The sequence below is a fragment of the Salarias fasciatus genome, chromosome 17, assembly GCF_902148845.1.
Source record: "Salarias fasciatus chromosome 17, fSalaFa1.1, whole genome shotgun sequence".
Lineage (NCBI taxonomy): Eukaryota > Metazoa > Chordata > Actinopteri > Blenniiformes > Blenniidae > Salarias > Salarias fasciatus.
This window is the reverse complement of record NC_043761.1, coordinates 14207558-14233032: the sequence shown is the minus strand read 5'-3', so window position 1 is coordinate 14233032 and position 25475 is coordinate 14207558. Positions and strand designations below refer to the sequence as shown.

General features: G+C 43.3%; 1 protein-coding gene and 1 long non-coding RNA gene across 2 annotated transcripts in view; both read right to left on the bottom strand.

The window, feature by feature from the left end:
- Window positions 1-22153, bottom strand: part of LOC115403954 (plexin-C1-like) — a 35866-nt gene extending 13713 nt beyond the window's left edge. The window contains exons 1-6 of the mRNA XM_030113042.1: window positions 21115-22153; window positions 20592-20714; window positions 13578-13712; window positions 13387-13487; window positions 13210-13315; window positions 12967-13126 (exon numbers count right to left, since the gene is read on the bottom strand). Coding sequence (XP_029968902.1) covers window positions 12967-13126; window positions 13210-13315; window positions 13387-13487; window positions 13578-13712; window positions 20592-20714; window positions 21115-22104 — 1615 coding nt within the window. The 5' untranslated portion in view covers window positions 22105-22153. The remainder of the gene's footprint in view (window positions 1-12966; window positions 13127-13209; window positions 13316-13386; window positions 13488-13577; window positions 13713-20591; window positions 20715-21114) is intronic.
- On the bottom strand, window positions 8023-8715 carry LOC115403965 (uncharacterized). The gene is made up of 3 exons (XR_003933287.1): window positions 8539-8715; window positions 8291-8458; window positions 8023-8118 (listed from the first exon to the last, which is right to left on the bottom strand). It is a non-coding gene; the product is annotated as an uncharacterized LOC115403965 (long non-coding RNA).
- Window positions 22154-25475: the final 3322 nt, after the last annotated feature.

The following is a 25475-nucleotide window of genomic DNA, read 5'->3' as shown; positions in this document are numbered from 1 at the left end:
AAAGTTTGGAGGTTTTTTGTCCATTAAATCTCACAAGCTGTACAGTTTGATGGACTCACCTTGATGAGCTGCCCGTCTCCAGTCCCGATGAAGAAAACCATCCAGCTGTTCTGCCTCACTGCCAGAACAGAGGTCATGTTGCTCTGTCTGAGCAGAACTGCCTCTGGACGCAGGATCTTTGGCTGAGAAACAGAAACACACTTATTGTCACATCAATCTGAATATATGAACACCTTGCTGATGTTCTTGGGGAAATTAATCAAATTGGATCAGATTGGGGAAAACTGTAAAATGGTTTTACTTTGTTGCATCCAGTAAAGTCTCACTCCTCAATTTGACAATAAGATGTATGATGTATGATGCACTGGACATCCAAGACATGGTCTTGGGGTTTTAGTTCTATCTGTGTTATTGTAAATAATTGGGATTCTTATGTTAATATTATGCCGCTTCTCTCCATAACCTGCCACTTTGCACTGGACATCATGCTCCTTTTTGCCAGATAAATGTGATATATTCTTGGGGTTTTAGTTTCTCTGTGTTATTGTAAATACTTGTGATTCCTATGTTAATGTAATGCCTCTCTTCTTTGGGTATTTATTTATTTATTTATTCTCTCAGTAGTTAACAGGGCCGGGTCTACGCAGGGGCAAGAGGGGGCCTGGCCGCCTCAAATAAATGTTGTGCCCCCTCAAACTAAATCCCCCAAAATATATTAGCACGAGCACGCACCGCACCATCCTCGCTCCAACGCTACACCCCCCCACGAATGCACATTTGTGCCCCCCCCATACACTTGATGTGCCCCTCCTGAGACGAATGTCTGGTGACGGGTCTGATAGTTGTTAACCTTAAGTTAACTGAGTTTTTGATGTGTCTTTATCCTTGTGTGTTTATCCTGTGGTATTCATCTGTGTACCCAGCGGAGAGCGCGGCTAACTGGAGTCAAATTCCTAGTTTGTTGTCAAACCTGGTCAATAAATCTTTCTGATTCTGATTCTGATTGAGATGATGTTGGAATTTTAATTGTTTGATTTTTCTCTTTTGCATTGAAGTCGACGATTCTTGGATACTTTTTTTGCTCAAAACTGAAGTAGGGTGAGTATTTCTTTAGGACCATCATAAGCTGTCATGTTATTATTTTGACATTCATTCATTTCATTTCATTTATTTGTTCATTTCAGGCAATCACATTCACTATTTGGGACAAACATAATGAATGCCCGTTCATCAATTGAAACCAAAGAAACTAAATTTACAATATACTAAATAACAACAAAAATGCCTGAAAGGGAGTGGGACGAAGAAAACTTATTAAATCCCACCCCGATAATGTTCGTACATGACATACAATATTCTTCCTGCAACTCATTTCAAAACGATTTCAAGGCACATATTTTTCTTTTATATACAGCAGCTTCGAACACAAATTTAAATATGTCATAAGCAGTTAAGTGAATCCTAGAATATGTTCAGTACTGAGAACAGAATATTAAACATGAGGGCGTTACCACAGGTACCAACAAAGAGAACGACAAACACACATTGACAGAACACCGATATACATTTAAGACCCTCTTCGAGCATATTGTGACCAGATCAACTGTTTATAGAGCAATTTAAATCTGTGAATATTTTTACATTGTTTATATTGTCAACTCAGCCTGTTCCAGAGTTTCACTCCACGTACAGACACACAAAAACTTTTGTGAGTTGTTCGAAATCTGGGTAATGTGAACTCACCATAGCCTCTCAAATTAAATGCTCCTTCCCGAATATCAAAAATCCTTTGTAAGTTTGCGGGGAACATTTTATTAAAAGCTTTATATAGAATGATAGATGTATTACAATTGACAAGATCCTGAAATGTGAGTAACTTTGACTTAAGAAACAGCTCATGAGTGTGATCCAGAAACCCAACCTTATGAATGATGCGCAATGCCCGTTTCTGCAGTTTGAATAAGGGAACTGTTGTATTTTGGTAAGTGTTCCCCCATACTTCCACACAATATGGAAAGTATGGCAGAACCAATGTACAGTACAGAGTATCCTCATCCTCATCAAGGTATGGTTTAACTTTATTTAAAACTAAGAGGCTTTTTGAAATTTTGTTTTTTACAATATATTAAATTGTGTTGAATTTGTTTGAGCATGTAAAAACCCATTAAGATGATGTCATACAGAGACTCACCTCCGTTGTCGGTTTCATCTTGAAGTATAAAACTGGATCAGTGTCGGGCTCTCCTGAGAGATCAGGACTGATGTCAAACAGCAGCAGCTGGGTGTTGGTTTGTCCTCCATCCACACTGAACACGCCGCTCCACAGCCTCTGACCACCCGGGACGACCGAGGAGGCCAGCAGTCTGCTGCCACCATCAGAGAGAGTCGCTCCCCTCAGAGACTCCAGAGTCTCTCTTTTCTTTAATTTGTCTTTGAACCAAAAAAGACGGACTCGTTTGTTTTTAGCGCCTGATGGCTCATTGGCGAGCAGATAAATGATCGAGTTGATCTGAAATCCGTCCACGAACTCCACGTTCCTTTTACTTTGGATGGTGGGTACGCCAGACGCCTCATTTGAAGAGAATATCCCCCCGGTGGAAGTGTCATCAGTGTTGTGAAGGTTTACAGTTCCTGAATCAGAGGGACATTTCTCCTCTCCAGACCCGTCCTGTTGTATCGCAGTCAGAATATAAGAGTCACTGCGAGGCTGGTTTTTCTTCAGGGTCACCAGAAAAGCGACGGACGCGCTGCTGCGTTTGGCTGGTCCCACCTGGAAGTTTTCCTTGTGCAGAATGTTGGAGATGTTGTTCAGGTCCAGAATCTCACAGTATCCACACGCTCCATCGATCACACCGCAGCTGATCACAGACTGATTCTTCTCAAACGGTAATAAAATATTGACCCTGAAAGTTGCGTTCCAGCCAGCGGCAGCAGGAACTCTGTAGAAGTCCTCCGTGTCCGGATTCAGGACTCCTCTCAGGGTCAGACTGTGGACCGGGGTCAGGTCGTGGTTCAGCTGGTACAGTTTCTCTTCAGTGGCGATGTAAACCGTGTTACTGTCCACGGCCAAGTGACGGATGTCTCCATCCAAGAGAAAGGATGTGTCTTCCTCCAGACACAGACTCGGGGCTCCACAGAGGATTAAAAGCAGACCGAGCAGCAGGACCATCTTCCAGGGAGGGAGGCAGCTTCAGCTGAGAGACCCTCACACACTTCAGACCTGCATGGCTCTCTGCTCTCCGACACACACGTCCTGAAGCCGTGCGTAAAAGCGCACGATTGCGCCTCAGTGAAAAGAAGAAGTGCTGAAAATGGGAGGGAGCAAGGTTGAAAATTAACTGACATATATGAATAAAAATATAGTCACGTTGAAATTTCAGCAAGCTCATGTCACTTGCAGAAATAAACTGGACTCTACTATGATACAGTTGTGTTCTGAAGCAAGAAATTAATGGTAATCAGCTCTATTTCCTGCCAGTGTGGTAAAACAGGCAAAGCAACGTCTGACGGTTCTGTGGTTTTTGGGTTTGGATCCAAAGTCTCTGAACCAGTGAAATAAAGCAGCTGCAATCCTCTGTGGGTCTTGGTTTTATTGCATCCCTTTGCCCCCAGTAAACCAAAGTTTCACCACTGCAAGGTGATCTCTTGCAGATTATTTTGTACTTCTGAAGGTGTATGCTCTGGTCTTACAGGGTTATTGTGGACTGGAGTCGAAGCCAGTGTACAATCAGCAACAGGCAGAATACAATATGGTGAATTAAACACAGAACACACACCTTACCAACCACCTTAACAACAGCACCAAACACAAATGTTTTGGATTGTAGAGTCCAAGAACATCCATGAGAATCCAAACTTACAGAAAGACTTCCAAACATACAATAAAACAAGAGTGAAGCTTTGCTCAAGTCTTGGCTTTAAACCCACCAGCCTTGTGGTCACAATATTTGTCACAGATGCCTTAACCTTGGGTTTTCGGTGAGCTCAGAGAAAGATACCATAACTGTTGGAATTTTTTTTATTTAACCGTGTCGAACTCGATCATACTGCCTTGCTGACCCTGATCTCCTCAGGTTTCAGAAGCTACGTGGGGTAGATTTTGGTCTGTGCTGTAAAAATGCAGAAGAAATGTCTTAAAGTTGGCGACTGCCTGTTACAAGGTTACTGCATGTCTTGAAGTCTTACACTGCTCAAGAATGAAGGAAAATGCTATTCTGTATCTTACTGCCATCTTCATTCTCCAACCTGTATAACAGGGTCTAATTCTCTACGATCGGCACACATTAATTCTGACCATTTACTCAGTTCCACCCAGAACTGAAATAAGAACTTCGAATTTCCAAATATTTTATGAAAAAGATTCAGAGACGTTCTGTCACGGTGCAGGTGGAAGCACCCAAGCGCAGGAAGTGGTAAAGAGTCACAGGATGAGCTGTAACTCTACTGAGTGAACCACTTTCAGTCAGGACAAGACAACAGTGGTAAATATCAAAGTGTAAAAAGCAAACTTCGAACCTGCTCCATGCCTCTGTCTGGTATCTTGAATATGTTTTTGCAGTAGCCTTGATCTGCACATGATGTGATATGCACACCCACATGCAGCATGCAAACAAAGCCATACACACTCTGGACACCATCATGATCAGTGATCAGAGGCGTCGCCATGGGGTAGGCAACACAGGCATTTGCCCAGGACCCCGACTTGAAGGGGGCCCCGAGGGACAGCTGACATCAGTCAATTTCAATGACAAATTAAAGATGCTACACTTGACGCTGGAATGACAGCGTGTCCAAACCCCCCGCATGGGGCCCTTATTCGAGTACTCACCGGTTAGTTGCTAGTAGTGGGCCCCGACAGACGGCGGATATCAGCGGCACAACTTGAACCCCCCCCCCCCCCCGCCCGGATACATTACATTGACACTCGGGAACCTACCTAATGGGGCCCTTCTCCTACCCGGCTTGCATCAGGAGACAGTAAAGTCAGCCCTAACCAATTCGCCCCCCATGCCTGAAGTCTCACGCATTGCGGTCTTCTGCCACACTCTCACACCACACATTGTATTTCTCATGCTGAAAAAAATACAGGTAAATTTGTCAGGTGCGCTGCTGCTATGGAACTGTCATTCACTGCTTTCAGCCTGATTTTTCCTCCTGCGAAGTCCACCTGAGCTGATGTGAAGTTTGTGCAAAGAAAGAAGGAACCGTATTATATATAGTGTGTATATATATATATCATTGTGACACACACACACACACACACACACACACACACACACACATATATATATATATATATATATATATATATATATATATATATATATATATATATATGCTGAATTGAACTGAATGATGAGTTGTGTCATACATATTACAGTGTCACAATGATTTAAATGAAAGTGCATATTTGGAAAAAAGTTAATATTTACATTAAATGCTTAATGATTAAATATGATGCAATTTATTGCGTTTTGCAAAAAAAGACTTTAAAACTGACATATTGTTGCCAACTCCTCCCTTAGTAACGTTCTAAATGACGCCATATTCAAATTTGCATAGAGGCTCATTTGAATATCAGATGATGACGTCATTTTAAACGATACATTGTTGCAAACTCATGTCATCACACAGCGACATTTGAACAATTTAGATTGATTTGAATTGATTGAAAGTCCTTTATTTGTCCCACAAGGAGAAAAATGCAGTGTTCCAGCAGCACAGAGACAAGAAAGATAAATGGAACAGAAATGTGAAAAGTGAAATTTACAAAGCCCAACCATACATAGAAAAATTTAATTTAATTCAAATATAAATTTAGGATAGATATAATTAAATAACAGATATAAACTTACAAATATAAATTAAATATAATTTACATATACATCTAAGACAGATACAATTAAATAAATAACAGATATAGTAACAGATATAAATTAAATATCATTTAAATATACAGTTAAGAAAGATACATATGTACAATTTAATATAAAAATGTGAGAAACAACCAATATAGAGGAGTTTCACAGAGCTGAAGGGATGATGAATGATGATGGATGGTTGTTGCAACCCGCCCTCCATCCCATCATTCTCCAGCAGACTGTAACAAATCTGTTTTTCATTGGTTGTTGCGCTATTTTAGCCCGCACCTTTCCTTTTTTGATTGACAGGTAAGTGACAGGCTTACAGGCGTGTTTGATTCCTCCCGGTTCCACAGCAGCGGCGCACCAGACAAATTTACCGGCATTTTTTTTTTCAGTGTGAGAAATACAATGTGTGGCGTGAGTGCGTGACAAAAGCCCGAAATGCGGGAGACTTGACAGCCCTGCGAGTTTGCATGGGGCGGACTTGGCATGAGGCCGAAGCCCTCTTCTTGACAAGGTGACAGCTTCATCTGTTAAATCCTCACACACTCCAGGCCTGCATGAGACTCTCCGACACACACGTTTGGAAGTCGTGCGTAAAGGCGCATTACGCATTAGTCTAAAAGTACTGAAACTGTGAGGGACTGAACTGGTGAAATAGAAAATTCAGTGAAATTTACCTATTTTATTTCTGTTTGAGGATTCAGCAATGTGTTAATATGGTCTGCAATATATATGTTCCAGATAAAAAAACTAAATCTGAAATAATAATCTCAGCGCAAAACCTGACGATCCCAACAGGAGGGAAATCCTCAGAAAACAAATGACATCCTCCAAGGCGGCAGTTCATTAAAAAGTTGTTGATGGCAGTTTATGGCATTTTATTTGAAGTAAGCAGAAAATATCCTCCCATGTCTTTGCTGAAAACCTCAAAAGTGTTTGAAGTAGCAACAGTTTCAACAATCACGTTCAAACTTCAGCAAGAGAGAGGTGACCTCTAGTGTCGTTTCTGGGAAGTTCTCTCTCTCAGTTTATGGGGAAACATTGAATGTTACTGACCAAGCAGTTTGATGCCATCCAGAGCTGGAAAAAGTACAGTCATTGAAACTTACATTGTTCATTACTTAAAAAAATTCTTTACTACACTACAGCAAAGGGTTTTGAAGAGAATCTCAGTGTCAAAAGAAAAAAAAAGTTGAGCCTAACTTCAAAGCCTTTTCAGTATCTTTAGCTTCGGTATAATAACCGGATTGGAGCAGATAATTAATTAAATGATAAGAACTTTAATTATTAGTTTTTTATTAAGTTTGGGATTCGGACAATGCATATAATCAGTAGCTTCTCAAACCTCTAAATTAAACTACAATATGAGTGCTGTACTTTCATCGCATTTTTTTCTTCAGGTCCTCCAGTTTCCTGCCACAGTGTAAAAACATGACAATACAAGAAACATTTAAAAAAAAAAAAAAAGGCTTTATTTTGTTTGGAACAAATTCATACAAATGGAGACCAGTCTGAAGAATACCACAGAGAGACAAGAAGTGGCAATAGATTTGTTGTAAATATGAGCTATAAATGATACAAGTACAAAAAAAAGTGATTCACCAGATAAAGATGAGAACCTGATCCCAGTGACATACATTCAGTCTGACATCTGATGGATTCTGACTTTGCTGGTCACAGTATCTGCTTCACAACAAACCAAAAGAAATGTTTTAATGGCAAATTAGACTTTAAAAAAGAACAGAAATGGTGATTAGAAGCTTTAACCACTACAGCCACATTTAAGTTGCGGACATACAAGAATCTGAAATTAATAATAAAAAACAACAAATCCAAACTTGAACTTTTTTCTGAGAAAACAACACGAGTGATCAGAGTTTGTTCCTCACAGTGATGACTTCCTTCTCCCATAGACAGATAAAAACCAGCACTAAAAAAACAAAACAAAAAACAAATTCCAGTTCAAATCAAGAAAAACACAATTTTAGTCACAAGTGAAGAAGAAAACATTGATTATCAAAAGTAGAGATCCATCCGACATAATTATATGAAACAGAAAAGTCTATAAGAAAAACTGTTTAATTCGTTGAAAACTGGAAAAAAAAGTTAGTGTTTTAAAAGTGGAATATGTTGTTGTTTTTGTCCACTTACCAGCAATAACACAGGGGATCAGCATGAAGCGCAGGATGACAATGACTGGATGCATTAACATTGGAGGAGCAAGTAACACTGTCTTGTCACCGTATTTAATCTAAAACAGAAAAAATCTCATCAGAGCCTTGAGCCAGAGATATGAAGGCTGGATTTTTGAGGGAATATTGATGAAATCATCAAGAAAATGTGTCCAAATGCAGGAATATTTCTGTGTACATGGACATTTGATGCAATAAAATGTTGAGCTGCAGTTGAAAAACAAAACTTACCATTAACGTCTGGAACTGTGCGCTGGGTGGGCTCTGAATCTCACAAGAGTAAAAGTTGAACTCTTCACCGGGGTCTTTGTCTTCCATGATGCAGGGGTATCGTTTCTCCTCCTGCTCCCCCCATACTGACAACTCCGCTGGTGTTATCTCCAGTTTGTCTGCTTTTCTCTGAAATGACAGCAGAAACTCATGTTGATCCCATGTGGAACACGTTGGTGTTATTTCAAACAAATCAGAAGAAATTCAACCTGTATGGTGATCTGGACGTGGTCACCCCTCTGTGTGGATGTGAAGCTGGTGAACTCTGGGTCTGGATGGTAGATCAGGTTTGTGGAGCAGATCAAGGTTTCATTGGCCACTTTCAGCAGAAGAGAACTGCTGGAAACTCTGGAGGGATTTGTAGCTGCAGGTGACTTGAAGGTGAGAATCTGCATGAAATCAAAAGAAAAGAGACGTCTCATATTGATGATATGATTGTTATTTGACTCATTGTTTCTATGATCATAATGATTAAGATGTTCCAAGATGTTGTGGGTCTTCAAACCCAAACCCTGGTCTTCGCTCTCCAGACCCACCTGATGGTTCCTGTCAGTCGGAGGTTGGACTTCCTGAGGGGCTCGGCTGTGAATGACCCCCTCCACAAACTCCAGGTGAGATCCAGTGAGTGTGATCTTCCTCCCCCCACTGCAGGTTCAAGGAAAGTCGTCGACATGAAACTTCTAGCTCAGCATGACACATTAAAATAAGATTAAAAAAAAAAAAATCCTGGCAACTCTTCATTTTCAGACAATCGACTGATTATTGTGTTTTGTTTTGAGCGTCACAGTATCAGTAAATCCAAGCACACCTGATCCAGGAGTTCCTCGGTGAAATGTCTCGACAGGAAGGTGACGACTGGTAGGTGATGCTCGCGTCACCGTGGCAACTGCCGTCTGGGAGGAGAACGCAGGCTTTCACTGTCCCTTTACGGTTTGCTCTGGGAATGTGGAAGGTCAAACTGGAGCCGCTGTTGTTCCAGACAGGAGACCTGAGCAGAGAACACACAACAAGACTCAACAAGATCCAGAAACAAATGAAAACTGAGCAGAGAAATGCTCCTCAATGCTCCATCACTCTTGGAAAACTGCACCATGTTCTCCTGAGAGCTGAGAGAAAAGGTTGGATCATGTCACTCCTGTTAAAATGTGATGGGTCAGTGTGTTTCATGGCTGCTGTTTCTCCTCTTGGACTTCCCAGATGTGTGTGAAGCGACTCACTCCTGTGGCGTACAGTCCAGGTCTGCCTGCATCCTCACTCCGGTCACACCGCTGAGGTTACCACCTGACAACACTGCGTGGTTTCTTCCATAGAAAGACACAATGCTGGGGCTGATGGAGGAGATCTCAGGCTTCTGACGAGGAAAACACATCAAAACACAATCAGCAGCAATACAGTCAGAGTGTGGAGGAGGAGAGAGTCAGAGGAAGAGACTCACAGGAAAGTTCAGCTCAGACTGCAGCGTTTGACACACACTGTCCTGCAGGAGGAGGAAGAAACACTTTACTATGATGGAGCATCTTTCTCACACATCAGATGTTGTGGGCTCATGTACGATTTGGATTTACTGCTAAATTAACAAGTAGTGTAGATGAGCCTGTATTACAGTAAGAAAGATGTTATTACATATAAAAGTTGTTCCTTAGCCCAGGAACAACTGTTGTTGCTCCATTCACAGCCGGCTTTGGTACACTGCTGACACCTGAAGGGAAAACACAAATCAGACTTTAAATCTGCAGGAAGGAACAGGAAGAGCTTCATACACCACCGTCACCAAAATTAAAACAAACAAACTGTCAATAAGGTTCAATATGAAATACATGCTCATTTGTATTTGACACAAATGAAACGCTGCAAAATATTTTTGACTAAAAATATAAAACCAACCATGATGAATTTTGATAAAAACTTATTAATGCAACTTCTTGGAAACCCACACAGAGACAAGAAAAGCAGACATAAGCAAATTACACTTTCGGTCTCATTCAGTTAGTTGTTAACAGGTGTGTTAAGAATTCAGTAAATAAAGAGTTGGTGTGTGAGTGAATGACTTACAAGACTCGGTTTGGTGGTCCACTCATCTCAGAACAGTTCATTAACTGCAGTTGTTCGGTCAGACTTGTTGAACCAAGCGCCATCTTTACAGTGACCAGCAGGCCTGTCAAACAGAAACCATCCATCCATCCATTTTCTACCGCTTATGCGGGGCCGGGTCGCAGGGGCAGCAGTCTCAGCAGGGATGCCCAGACTTCCCTGTCCCCAGACACTTCCTCCAGCTCTTCCGGGAGGATCCCAAGGCATTCCCAGGCCAGTTGAGAGACATAGTCTCTCCAGCGTGTTCTGGGTCTTCCCCAGGGTCTCCTCCCGGTGGGACATGCCCGGAAAACCTCCCCAGGGAGGCGTCCAGGAGGCATCCTAAACAGATGCCCGAGCCACCTCAGCTGGCCCGTCTCGATGTGGAGGAGAAGCAGCTCTACTCCGAGCTCCTCCCCAGTGACTGAGCTCCTCACCCTATTGCTAAGCTTTGTATCCGGGATCTTGTCCTTTCGGTCATGACCCAAAGCTCATGACCATAGATGAGGGTGGGAATGTAGATTGACCGGTAAATCAAGAGCTTCGCCTTTCGGCTCAGCTCCTTCTTCACCACAACAGACCGATACAACGACCGCATCACTGCAGACGCTGCACCGATCCGCCTGTCAGTCTCACGCTCCATCCGTCCCTCACTCGTGAACAAGACCCCAAGATACTTAAACTCCTCCACTTGAGCCAGAGTCTCTCCACCAACCTGGAGAGGGCAAGCCACCTTGTTCCAGTCGAGGACCATGGCCTCGGATTTGGAGGTGTTGATCCTCATCCCTGTTGCTTCACACTCGGCTGCAAACTGCCCCAGTGCATGCTGCAGGTCCAGGGTTGATGGAGCCAACAGGACAACATCATGTGCAAAAAGCAAAGATGAAATCCTGTGGTCCCCGAACCGGACCCCCTCCGGCCCCTGGCTGCACCTAGAAATTCTGTCCATAAAAATTGTGAACAGAACCGGTGACAAAGGGCAGCTCTGCCGGAGTTTAACATGCACCAGGAACAGGTCCGACTTACTGCTGGCAATGCGAACCAGACTCCTACTCCGGTCATAAAGAGAACGGACGGCCCTTAACAAATGGGGCCCGGACTCCGTATTCCCAGAGCACCCCCCACAAGACACCACGAGGGACGCGGTCGAACGCCTTCTCCAAATCCACACAACACATGTGGACTGGTTGGGCAAACTCCCACGAACCCTCGAACACCCTAAGGAGGGTACAGAGATGGTCCAGTGTTCCGCGACCAGGACAAAAACCACACTGTTCCTCCTGGATCCGAGGTCCAACTATCGGTCGAATCCTCCTCTCCAGTACCCTGGAATAGACTTTCCCAGGGAGGCTGAGGAGTATGATCCCCCTACAGTTGGAGCACACCCTCCGGTCCCCCTTTTTAAACAGGGGGACCACCACCCCGGTCTGCCAATCCAGAGGCACTGTCCCCGACTGCCACGCGATGTTGCAGAGACGTGTCAACTAAGACAGTCCCTGCACATCCAGACACTTAAGGTACTCAGGGCGAATCTCACCCACCTCCGGTGCCTTGCCACTGAGGAGCTTACTGACCACCTCGGTGACTTCAGCTTGGGTGATGGATGAGTCCACCTCTGAGACCTCAGCCTCTGCTTCCTCCACAGAAGTCATGGCGACAGGATTGAGGAGGTCCTCGAAGTATTCCTTCCAGAGCTCCTCCCAGACCCGAGTTTTTGCCTCCACAACCACTCGGGCTGCAGTTCGCTTGGCCTGCCTGTACCTGTCAGCTGCTTCTGGAGTCCCATTAGCCAACAAGGCTCGATAGGACTCCTTCCTCAGCTTGACAGCAGCCTTTACTTCCGGTGTCCACCACCGGGTTCGGGGGTTGCACCGGAGACCTTACGACCACAGCTCCGGGCAGCTGCTTTGACAATGGAGGTAGAGAACATGGTCCACTCGGACTCAATGTCCCCAGCCTCCCTCGGGACATGGGTGAAGCTCTCCCGGAGGCGGGAGTTGAAAACCATGCTGACAGAGGGTTCCACAAGACGTTCCCAGCAGACCCTCACAACATGTTTGGGTCTGCCAAGTCTGTCCAGTTTCCTCCTCCGTCAGTGGATCCAACTCACCACCAGGTGGTGATCGGTCGACAGCTCTGCTCCTCTCGTCACCTGAGTGTCCAAAACACGCAGCTGGAGGTCAGATGACACGACAATAAAGTCAATCCTCCGACCTGGGGTGTCCTGGTGCCAAGTGCACTTATGGACACCCCTGTGCTCGAACATGGTGTTTGTTATGGACAAACTGTGACTAGCACAGAAGTCCAATCACAGAAAACCACTCGGGTTCAGATCAGGGAGGCCGTGCGTCCCAATCACCCCCTTCCAGGTCTCACTGTCACTGCCCACGTGGGCGTTGAAGTCCCCCAGTAGAACATTGGATGCAGTAGATCTGCATTTCATCATTTTGAAAACTGACAATATGTTTTAATGTGTAACAGAATGTAATGAGACAAGAGATCAGTAACTGGTGGTGAATATTGGATCTGTTTTGCATTTTCTTCATCATTTCTATCAAATCACCCACCTTCAGGAGGAACGGTCTGCTTAGAAAGGATGCAGGTGCATTGTGGGAACTGTGGAGGAAGGCCATCCCGGCTACAAAGCTCCCCAGAAGTTGTGGAGAACTGACAGGCGAACCGCATCTCTTTGCTCACATTCACATGAGTCTGGATGTTCAGAGTGAGCTGAGAGAGAAAGAACAGAAGATGAGTGGTGAATCAAGGAGCTCCAGCTGGTTTCAGTCCTCAGAGTGTGATCTGGTCTGAACCTGTCCAGTCCCGTCTTCAACAACTTTGTGGGAAATCAGTTTCTGCTGGAAGACATCAGGAATGGACAGCCAGTGGGAGTCCTCACAGTCATCTTCAAAGGTGCAGCTTTGGAAAGAAACACATGTTCTCACCAAGTTCATGACTGCTTGAACTGTTCCAGAAGCTTCTTCTCTCACCTTCCTTTGGAGACACACCACACACAGTATGGATCCTGAGCAGTCCACCACTCCTGGACATTTGTGTGTGTGCTGCACTTTGCTACAGCCACACGCTTCATCTACAAACAAGAACATTGAAGAAGACTTCAAAACACACCAAATGCAAAGGAAAATTCTGAGTTGTGTGAGACAATTCCATCAATATCTACCTCGTTTTGAAATGGCACATACACATGTTTATGATCCACTGGATCCAGCTGCATTCTGGGAAACACTCGGCGGTCCTCGTTGTACCTGTAGAGCACTCTGGGACAGGCGGTGTGATAGTTCCTGTCCACAGCAAGCTGACAACAAGAGTGTGCGTTATTTTTTTAAAATCTCTTTCCCAACCTGTCCTGTCCAGCATGGAAGCAGCAGAATGGAGGCCTGGCTGCTGTTATGTGCCCAGCAGATTTGCTCTTCCAAGAGGAGCTTACAAACATGAAGCTCCTCTTGATTACATGGTTTCTTACTTTATTTATTTATTTATTTATTTATTTATTGAGTACTGATACGCAATATTGCTGGACCTCACAGGGGACACAAAGACAGGAAGAGAGACAGAAAGTGAAAAACAAACAAGTCAACAAGAAAGTGTGGAGAGAAGGAAGAGAGAGCAAAGATACGACAATCCTTCTTTTAGTATCGATGCTCCAGGAGGCTGGCTACTACACCTTCATAAAGATATGACAGAGGGCATGCTACGGGCTTTTATTAGAGAACACAGCTGGTCGTTATGTGGGACTTGCAAGCTGAGGATCCAGTATCAAATTACAATAGGGCATCAGGAGAGACCTAATACAGATAGCCAATAGTCTAACACACAAGGAATGAAATATGAGCGTGATCATGCAGATGTGACCCCACTCACCCTGCCCACAGCCTCTTCAGCCTGCTGCCGTCGGCTAGGAGACTGCGGAGCCTCCGGGCCAGAACCAGCAGACTCAAGGACAGCTTTTTCCACCAGGCAGTCAGGAAGCTAAACTCCCTCCCTGCTCTGCCCCCACTCCCTGTCTCTGCCCCCCGCCACTGACCTCAGGCCTGAACTTTTCTGTGTTTTACTGTGTTATTAGTAAATTATTTTATTTATTTGTTTGTTGCACCGTGGGTCCGAGAGGACTGTAATTTCATTTGTGCTGTATGTGTTTATGTATGGCATATTTGACAAATAAACTGACTTTGACTTTGACTTTGACTTTGACAGTGATCATGCAAACATGACCTCTGATCTCTGAGAAGACCACAAGCAGGCCAGAGAGGCCCTCAGGGCGAAGACAACTGGCGACCATCATTGAGCTCAGATCCAAGCCACTCCCCCAGACAGATGTCCACACACCGGTCCAGAAGGGGACAGAGGAAGGCCTTGGCCGGGACCCCCGGCCCCAGGGAGCCAAGACTGGGACGAGCCAACTGCACCGGGCAACGGATGCCCAGGGCGGGCAGAGTCGAGAGCCCAGAGCCCAAGAGCCCAAGAGCCAACCCCATCCACTCACGCAGAGGGCCATGACCATACCCAGGAGAACCGGGAAAACAACTGGACCTGTTTGGAAAAACAACTGGACCTCTGTAATAATTGTGGCGGCAGTCACGTGGCAAAGAGAAACAAATGCCCAGCTTTTGGCCAACAGTGGCCCAGTTTACATGGATGTTTTTTCAATCCGATTGAAAACAATCTTGTTAAACGCACGTGTAATACATGGACGGCATACAAAGCGATCCACGATGAATCCTCGTTTACAAGGGCTCTGGGTGAAGCGGATTAAGCAGCATTCTGTGACATGTGCACAAAGTCTCTTGCGGAACTTTCCGTTCTGTGGCTTTGCAGCCAGCAGTCCTCAGCGCCAATGTGACGTCATCACGTCACTACATTCCAGGGAAAGCATGCGTGGAACAAATAACTCCGCTGTCAGGCAGCGTTTATTTGAGCCACGGAGCGGATTATTGATCGGTGTAGACTACCTCGTACAATCAGATCAGAAATACAATCCGTTCCGAGTGAAGTGGATGCACTCAGACATTTACATGACACATTTACAATCTGCTCCGTCCTGCAAGCCGATTATACGGGGCCCATGTAAACGTGGCTAGTGTAACTAGGGATGGGTACCTTTCACATCTGAATCGATATGATACCGATACTCGGTACCTGCGAATTGATACCGGTATTTTTCGGTACCTGTTTTCGATACTATTTATTTTTTTTATTTTTTTTTGGGGGGGGGATATGCATTTGGTAATTAAAGTTATTTTGTATATTTAAAAAAATAGTCAAAACTTCAGAATTTTGAACATTTATGCTTCAATAACATCAACTGAAATAACTCCAACATAGAACTTCAGAAAAATGTGTGTGGGGATAAAGTAAAAAATTTAAATAAATAGCAATAATAAATAACATAATAAAAATAGACTCAAAATAAATAGCTGTATGAAATGTTTCACATTTGCACCTGCTGCCCATACAGTAACAAACAACTTTCAAAATAAATAACTGTATAAAATGTTTTACATTAGCAGCACCAGGCACCTCTACAGTAAACAAACACTCAAAGGTATACTGGAGGATCCTCAGAACCAATCAGAATTGTATGGTTCCAACTCGTAATTGGACAGTCATAATGCCAATCAAAAGCCACGTGGGACCGCTTTTGCGTAATGACATATCATGTCGAGTCGCCGCCTCGTTGCGCGCTCTTGTTTCGAGCCGCGCATGCACAGAACATTGTTTAGGAAGTGACATGCAGTGGGAGCGACCATCGCAGAAGCAGAAGCCGCAGAAGCTGCAGAAGCGACTTGTTCCTCCCGCGAACACCTCCGAACAGGGGCGGGGTGGCCATCGGGAGGTTTCCCGAAAGGCCGGTGTGTGAAAGGCCCCCCCCCCCCTTCTCATGGCCCGTGTGCGTGTCCGCTCTTCCGGTATATTATATATTTGATCCCGGTCTGCGAGTCAAAATACTCTGAAGATTTTGGACCCACGTAACCACGTCACCGTGTCCTCCGCTCTTGCCGATGCATAATGTCAAGGTGTGTTCAGGGTCAAAAAAAAAAAAAAGGTGCGTTCAGGTACCGAAATGTGGTACCACCGACGGATTTCCCGTGAATCGATACTCGGTACTTCAGCGGGAATTCGGTCGGTACCAAAAAATTACCGAAATTCGGTACCCATCCCTAAGTGTAACACATGCAAGAAAATGAACCACTTTGGCAAGTGTTGCAAATGCAAACCTCAATTTTTCAAACAAATACACAGAAAGTCAGTCCATCAAGTGGACCTCGATCAAGAAGAGGACAGTGGCAACGAAACCTTCTGTGTAAATGGCATAACACTGGACATAAAAGTGGGCTCTGCTTGTTCTCAAACACAGGACAAGGAAGACGCTTTCACTACTTTACACATACATGACAGCACAGTTCAAATGAAGGTGGACACAGGTGCTAAAGTGCAATGTCCTCTCAGCAAAGAATTTTGTAAGAGTCAAGCACAATGAACAAATAAAGCCATGCAACAAACCCACTAACCTTGTTGCACATGGTGGCAGTAAAATACAGACTTCACGATTTGTTGACTTACGCTGCCATCTGGGGGTCAAAAGCTACACTTTATCTTTCTGCATTATTGAAGATGTACTGCCGCTGCTTGGACACAATGCTTGACTTCAAATGGGACTTGTCTCTCCCAGCAAAGAAGTACATCAAGTGAGTAATGCCACAGTTAACGATTTCACTATGCAAATTAAAAGTGAATATAGTGACCTCTTTGCAGACAAGTTCGGGAGGCTTCCAGTCACATATTCAATGACACTGGATCCAGAGGTGAGACCTGTAGTCCGCCCCACACACTGCATTCCTGTCGCAATGAAAGACCAAGTCAAAGCTGAACTGGACAGAATACAAACGTTAGGCGTCATCACACCTGTCTCAGAGCCCACTGACTGGGTATCTTCTATGGTTGTCACTTACAAAAAGGACCAGAAGGAAATCCAGATCTGCATTGATCCAACGGACTTAATAAACACAGCTCTGAAAAGACCACACCACCCAATGCGCACGCCCAGTGGAAGAGGTCGCTTCAAAAAATGTCAAATGCTTCAGTATTCTCAGTCCTGGATGCAAAGAGCTCATTTTGGCAGATCTCCCTGGACCAAAAATCTTCTATGCTAACCACTTTCAGCACATATTTTGGTCGTTACAGGTTCCTGCGGATGCCATTTGGAATCAGCTCTGCCGGTGAGGTATTCCAGCGCTCCATGGAGCAGATCTTTGCTGGTTACCGATGCGCAATCATTGTGGACGACATACTGACAGCAGGTAAGAACATTGAAGAACACGAGAAACCTGAGAAAAATACTCAACAGAGCCAGAGAAGTCAAGTTGAGACTGGTAACCAGGTCAGTTACGTTGGTCACTGCTCAGGGTTTAAAAGCAGACCTATCCAAAGCCAAAGCAATCAGTGACATGCCACTGCCACTGCAGAGATTTCTTGGTACGGTCAACTACCTCGGAAAATTTATCCCCAGCTACAGTGAAATTACAGCTCCACTGCGACGACTCACCGACAAAGATACCGAGTGGTCATCGTGGCAAGAGCAGCAACAACGTGCTTTTGACACTCTGAACGAGCAAATGTCAAACCCTCCAGTACCGTCACACTATGATGTCTGCAAAGCTGTCACACTCACTTGTGATCTTCACAATATGGACTTGGTACAGTGTGACAACAGGAAGGAAAACCTGTTGCCTATGCCTCACGCACCCTGACAGATACAGAGACTCAGTATGCACAGATAGAAAAAGAGCTATTAGCAGTTGTGTTTGCGTGCTCAAAGTTCCATGATAACATATATAGCAAACCGATCACCGTTGAGACTGAGCACCAACCTCTTGTCATAATTGTCAAAAAGCCCATCCATGCAGCACCAGCTCGACTGCAGCGGATGATGCTAAGGCTTCAAAAGTACAGCATTACTGTTATTTACAAGAGTGGAAAACAAATGCACTTGGCTGAAATTTAGTCAAGAGCTCCCAGAAGCACCACAACTCAACTCGCGGACGAAGTGGATGATTTTGATGTCATGTCAGTATGTTATGTATCATCTGCTCGTCTGCAGGAATTAAGAGAGCACTCTGCTACTGATCCGGTTCTTCAGATGGTCTGCAGTACCATCAAGCATGGCTGGCCTAACAAACTGCACAATGTCCCACATGTGGTGAGTCCCGACTTTCCCTTCAGAGATTAACTCACTATTGAGGATGGCATTGTTGTGAAAGGACAGAAAACGGTGATCCCATCAAGCTTGCAAAAGACATACACAAACATACTACACAGAGGCCACCCAGGTGCAGAAGCCACAAAACGGAGAGTGAGGAGAATTGTGTTTTGGCCACATATGACTAAAGACATTGAGGAGGAAGTGCAAGCGTGCTCAGTGTGAAACAGCACTAAACCACATCCACAGAAAGAACTGCTTCATTTGCGCCCTGTTCCAGTGCTGCCCTGGCCAACACTGGCAGCTGATTCTCTTACTCGTAGATTAATTCTCCGGCTGGTTCGAGATCGACTTGCTGCACAACCTCACATCTGCAACCGTTGTTGGTAAACTTAAACGTCATTTTTCAGTCCACGGAGCACCTCACACTCTGATAACGAACAATGGACAACAATTCAGTCAGTGCTTTAAGGGCTTTGCAAAACAGTGGGACTTCACCCAGCAGCCCTGAGTATGCCCAATATCATGGATTAGCAGAAAGAGCTGTCCATAGTGCTAAAAGCCTCATGGAGAAATCTCATAGAGGAAAAAACAGACATCTTTCTCAACCTGCTCAACTTAAAGGTGCTGTAGGCAGGATTTTGCTAGTCAGTGCTAATTATTCTGTTTTCTTTGGATTAAATGTTAGAGCATCCATTGATAATCCTTCAGGAGTGTAGCATAATTGCTCTACCGCGAGGGCGCAGCGTTTCCGTCTGTCTCTTTTCTGAGCTGAAAAAGAATCTCAACAGCTCCAGGTATCTTTGACCAATCAGAAGAGCCCCTGAGGCTCTAACCGTGATTGGTCGAGGGGCGTTCGTCGCACATTCTTGTGGGAGGGGCTTAACTTGCGTGAGGGCGTGATGTCAGAGAAAACAGGACAGGATTGGCTGTGCTGGGTTTCAAATCACCATCTTAGATGGGTCAAATCGCCATCTTGCTTAGGTAACCCTAAGCAAGATGGCGAAGACGCGGAATCCTGCCTACAGCACCTTTAAGGAATATACCCCGTGACACCACACTGGGATCTCCGGCACAAAGACTAATGTCAAGACAGACATGCTCCACCCTCCCTGTCTCCAAAAGTCTGCTTGAGCCCAAAACGTGCAAGCCCGAGGACGTGCGTGCTCAACTTCTCAGTAAAAGACTCACACAGAAGGCCGACTCTGACAAGACAAGCCGGCCTCTCCAGCTGCTATAAGAAGGACAAGTCGATCAGAAGATACTGAATTAAACTTCTTTCCACTAAAATATGGAAAAAACATTCAGAGCTGTGGTGATTTCTGATCATAGTTTCATTTTGCTGATCAGGTTCATTCTTGATCAAATTAAGCTTCATGGAGCCGATGAACTGAGACAGCTGACTTATATTGTGTCTAATAGACTGTAGATGGCTTATGTCGTATTTATGAAGTTTCTATTTCAATTTAGAACAGAAAACATTTCGAGACATTTTCAGCTTTTTCTGTTCCTGATTTTAATGGTCTCATCCTTCTGTTACAGCATCTTTCAGACAATTTTGACATTTTGTAATAGGATGGAAATAATTTATTAATTTCAGAGGAAACACGCTTTAACTGTTGCTCGACACAGAATAAATTGAAAGAAAGTGAATTAAAAAAAGGCAGGGTAACATAAAACTGAATACTTTTAAATATCGACATGTACAAAGGTTAATGGTGACGAATTTAAGCACAGAAAGGAATAAAAGTGTTTTAATGAAATATGAACAATATTTTAGGCAATTCAACCATTTCAGCTCGTTTTTATGCAATTTTGATTGTTCCTTGTTTCATTGCTTTTTTTTAGCAGTAAAGATCAATCAAGTGAAGTTAGCAATGCAATAGTTTGTTTTGTTTTGGCTCTTTTTTCTTGTCCATCATATCTGTCAAATATTACAGTTTGATGCTGACAAGCTGTACAGTTTGATGGACTCACCTTGATGAGCTGCCCGTCTCCAGTCCCGATGAAGAAAACCATCCAGCTGTTCTGCCTCACTGCCAGAACAGAGGTCATGGAGCTCTGTCTGAGGAGAACTGCCTCTGGACGCAGGATCTTTGGCTGAGAAACAGAAACATCAATCTGAATATTTGAACACCTTGCAGGTCTTCTTAGGGAAATGAATAAAACTGGATCAATTTGGGGAAAACTTTTAAATAAAGTTACACTTTTTTGCAAACAGTAAAATCTCACTCCTCAATTTGATGTCAAGATGTATGATGCTGGAATTTTAATTGTTGAATTTTTTCTTTCTTTTTTTTTTTTTTTTTTACAGTGAAGTGGTCATAACTTCTTGCATATTTGTTTTGCTAAAAATTGAAGTAGGGTGAGTATTTCTTTAGGACCATCAGAAACTGTCATGTTGTCATTATGATACTACAATATATTAAATGGTGTTGAATTTGTTTGAACATGTTCAAACCCATTAAAAGTAAAACTGATATGAAACACAGAGACTCACCTTCCCCGTTGATTCCATCTTTACGTAGTATAAGTCAGGATCCGTGTTGGGCTCTCCTGAGAGATCAGGACTGATGTCAAACAGCAGCAGCTGGGTGTTGGTTTGTCCTCCATCCACACTGAACACGCCGCTCCACAGCCTCTGCAGACCACCCGGGACGACCGAGGAGGCCAGCAGTCTGCTGCCACCATCAGAGAGAGTCGCTCCCCTCAGAGACTTCAGAGTCTCCTCTTTATTTAATTTGTCTTCAAACCAAAACAGACGGATTCGGTTGTTGTCAGCGCCTGATGGCACATTGGCGAGCAGATATATGGTCGAGTCGATCTGAAATCCGTCCACGAACTCCAAGTTCGTGAACGGTGGGTTCGTGATGGTGGGTTTGCCAGATGCCCCATTTTGAGAAAATATCCCCCCGGTGGAACCATCATCGGTGTTATGAAGGTTTATGGTTTTGGAATCAGAGGGACATTTCTCCTCTCCAGACCCGTCCTGTTGTATCGCAGTCAGAATATAAGAGTCACTGCGAGGCTGGTTTTTCTTCAGGGTCACCAGAAAAGCGACGGACGCGCTGCTGCGTTTGGCTGGTCCCACCGGGAAGTTTTCCTTGTGCAGAATGTTGGAGATGTTGTTCAGGTCGAGAATCTCACAGTATCCACACGCTCCATCGATCACACCGCAGCTGATCACAGACTGATTCTTCTCAAACGGTAATAAAACATTGACCCTGAAAGTTGCGTTCCAGTCAGCGGCAGCAGGAACTCTGTAGAAGTCCTCCGTGTCCGGATTCAGGACTCCTCTCAGGGTCAGACTGTGGACCGGGGTCAGGTCGTGGTTCAGCTGGTACAGTTTCTCTTCAGTGGCGATGTAAACCGTGTTACTGTCCACGGCCAAGTGACGGATGTCTCCATCCAAGAGAAAGGATGTGTCTTCCTCCAGACACAGACTCGGGGCTCCACAGAGGGTTAAAAGCAGACCGAGCAGCAGGACCATCTTCCAGGGAGGGAGGCAGCTTCAGCTGAGAGACCCTCACACACTTCAGACCTGCATGCCGCTCTGCTCTCCGACACACACGTCCTGAAGCCGTGCGTAAAAGCGCACGATCGCCTCAGTGAAAAGAAGTCCGCCCAGAAAATGAAACTCAACAGTATTTATTCAAATGACAGCACAATGCAGACCGTAACTTTAACTCGGGATCTTTGAGAGTTATAGAAACTCAGAGACTGAGTTGATTTTAACACTAATTAACACTCTTGAGTTGGTTGTTTTGTTGTTCTTGTAGAGCAAATAAAATTAATGCGCTCTAAAACTTTTCAAATGTTCAATTTAAAAAATTATGTCTGCACTGAAGTCATGTTATTTTATAGACAACAGTGAAATATAATGGCAGCACCTCCTTTAATATTTAGCAGATGGTATTTGTCTTGAAACAGAACTTAACTCAAACTTCAAAATTCAACAGGCCACTGATGCACCAAGGGTATGTGGTTTACACAGGCAAGAGAATCACTGTCCACAAAAAATATATATATTAAAAAATTTAAAAAATTAAAAATCCGCTGAATTTAATCTTGTTTATTTTCCTGATGCAAGCAAACAAAAGGAGATATTATTTTCTGCTGTAGGCCCACCCAGGTGCATGCTGGTCCTGTGTCTGCAACCTCCCTAAATAAACTAAAGATGTGCATGCAGATACAAAAATCTATAAAAATAAAAGGCCAACAGAAAATAATGTGTCATTCACCACAACCTAACATTCAAAACAAACAAATAATAAAACTAAAATAACTAGCAAATAAAAAAAGCTATATGAAATAATACAAAGCAAACCCAAATTAATAAATGTTCAATAAAATCTACAAAGACTAATGAATAGCTTCCACAGCATTCATCCACACTTTCTACAATTATTCTGTTAATTTTGCTATTATCATCAGCTTAAATTGAAGTGAAGGACTGTGGAAATGACCAGATATGGCAGGTCAAGGTTTTAATGTTTTAATGTTAATGTTTTTTAATGTCTCAGTGGGTTTTCTACGTTCTTGGACTGGAGTTAAACTGAGGTGCGGTGGCTCCATTGATCACTAAAGGATCTGACTTCTGCCATCTTCCTCCAGCAAATACACTCCACAGTACCTCACATATCCGTCTGCTTTGTTGCTTTGTGAAGCAGACAATATGAATAAAAATAAATTTATGTTGATAGTTCAGGAAGCTAATGTAACTTGCAGAAATAAACTGGACTCCAGTTTGATAGATTTGCGTTCTGAAGCAAGAGCTTAATGGCATTCAGCTCTATTTCCTGCCAGTGTGGTAAAACAGGCAAAGCAACGTCTGACAGTTCTGTGGTTTTGGGGTTTGGATGCAAAGTCTCTGAACCAGTGAGATAAAGTAGCTAGAATCTTCTGTGGGTCTTGGTTTTTATTGCAACACTTTGCTACACTTTGCCTTCAGAGCTCTTGCAAATTATTCTGTACTTTTAAAGGTGTTCTCTGGGCAGTAGGTTCAGTCTTACAGGGTTGTGGACTGGAGAAAACATCAGGCGTGAGCAAGAGGCATCGTACACCTGAACAGGTAGCAGGTCAATAACACGGTGAATAAAGAAACACACCCAATAATCCCGAAACAACATCACCAAAGACATTTTCTAGATCGTCGAGTCCGAGAACATCCATGAACATAAAAACTGACAGAAAGACTCTCAAACATAAAACAACGCGAGTGTGAAACTTTGCACAAGTCTTGGTTTTGAACCCACCAACCTTTTTTTCTGACGGAGGTCTTAACCTCAGGTTTTACATGAGCTCAGAGAAAAATACCTCAACTTTCAGCAATTTGTTTAGTTTTACTCGGCAAACAGAAACACATCCGAATAGTTCTCACTTCATGTCACTCGAAAACAAAATTTCATTCGTCTTCTCTCAACCTAAAAAACTAAATTGTTGAATACAAACATAAAGTCTTTCATTCTGATGCAATGTGTGAAAACTTCAAAGTGGCTGCAGTTATTCAAATAACTTTCAAGTCGATATTCTGATGTACCTCGTCTAACATAATGTTGCCAGTTGTGTAGTTGTAAATGTGACATGACAGCCAAGGGTTAAATTACAGTTTGGTTCTACAACAGCCTGTGGTTTCTTATCATCTGATATATTTTCTACAAGTCAAAGATATTAATAATAATAACAATAATAGAAATAGTTTTCCAATTATTTTTGAAAACTGAGAAAACAAAGACACATGGGTTCTAATTTGAGTTTGTCTAATTTTCAGTAGGTTGGTGCCGCCTCGGTTCTTTTCATCCTGTCAGAAAAAATACCCGTTTTAAATGATCTGCTGCAAATAAATAACTTCAGTACACAATCTGTTACTTCTTTTGCAGGTGACATATCAATGGGGTTTTTTCACAGCTTCACTACTTCCTGAAAATAGCTGTGCACATTCATTTCCTGTCTTACATTATTGGCCAAACTGATTAATCCAGGTGTGTCTGGTTTAGACTGCTGCAACAAGACACACCTGGATTAATCATTTTGGCCAATAATGCAAGACAGGAAATGAATGTGCACAGTTAATTTCAGGAAGTAGTGGAGCTGTGAAAATGGCCCATTGTGTTCAAATCAGTGGCTTTTAAGCTTTCTGACCGCTTCAGACGCCACTTCCTCAACCTCCACGTAGTGATTTGCAGTTTTTGACAAGCAAACTCAAAATAACTCTCTCTGTTTGTACGTGGTTTAATTTTCTTTGCCAAAGCAGAGACAAAATCAACAAAATAATCAATGTGAGCAATCATCATCCTAACATTTTTTTAAAATCCAAGAATCAATTTGTTTCTTTATTGTGGGAAGCTCCTTTATTTTTTGGATTCACCTCATTTTATCAAAGTTTGTCTTTTATTTCTTAATCCTTACTCTGCACTTTCTGCATCCATTCTTTGAATTTTGCCTGCTGATTTGATTTTAATTTCTGAAATATTAGAATTTACCTTCAGCACGTTTCCTTGATCTTTAGGCAGATCATGTTCTAATTGCACTTAATGATTATCTATAATGAAATTATTTCAGAATTAAAATTTTTAATTTCTTTTATTATTTTTTGATCATGTGTATCATGCCCAGTTTGAGGCTGGTGAAGATGTGCACTCATTGAACTTTATCAGTATGATTGTACCTACAGTGGTTGAACAATTAAAGTTCAGTTTATATTGTATCAAGATAAAAAATGTACAACCATGGTATTCAGCATGAAGACAGCCACAAAAGCTGTACATTGGACTGTGTTGTGGCTTTAAACTAAATGTCTCTGAATGCTGTGGTAGTGCCACAAAAACATACAAATAACACAAATTTGGTATGAATCTTTAC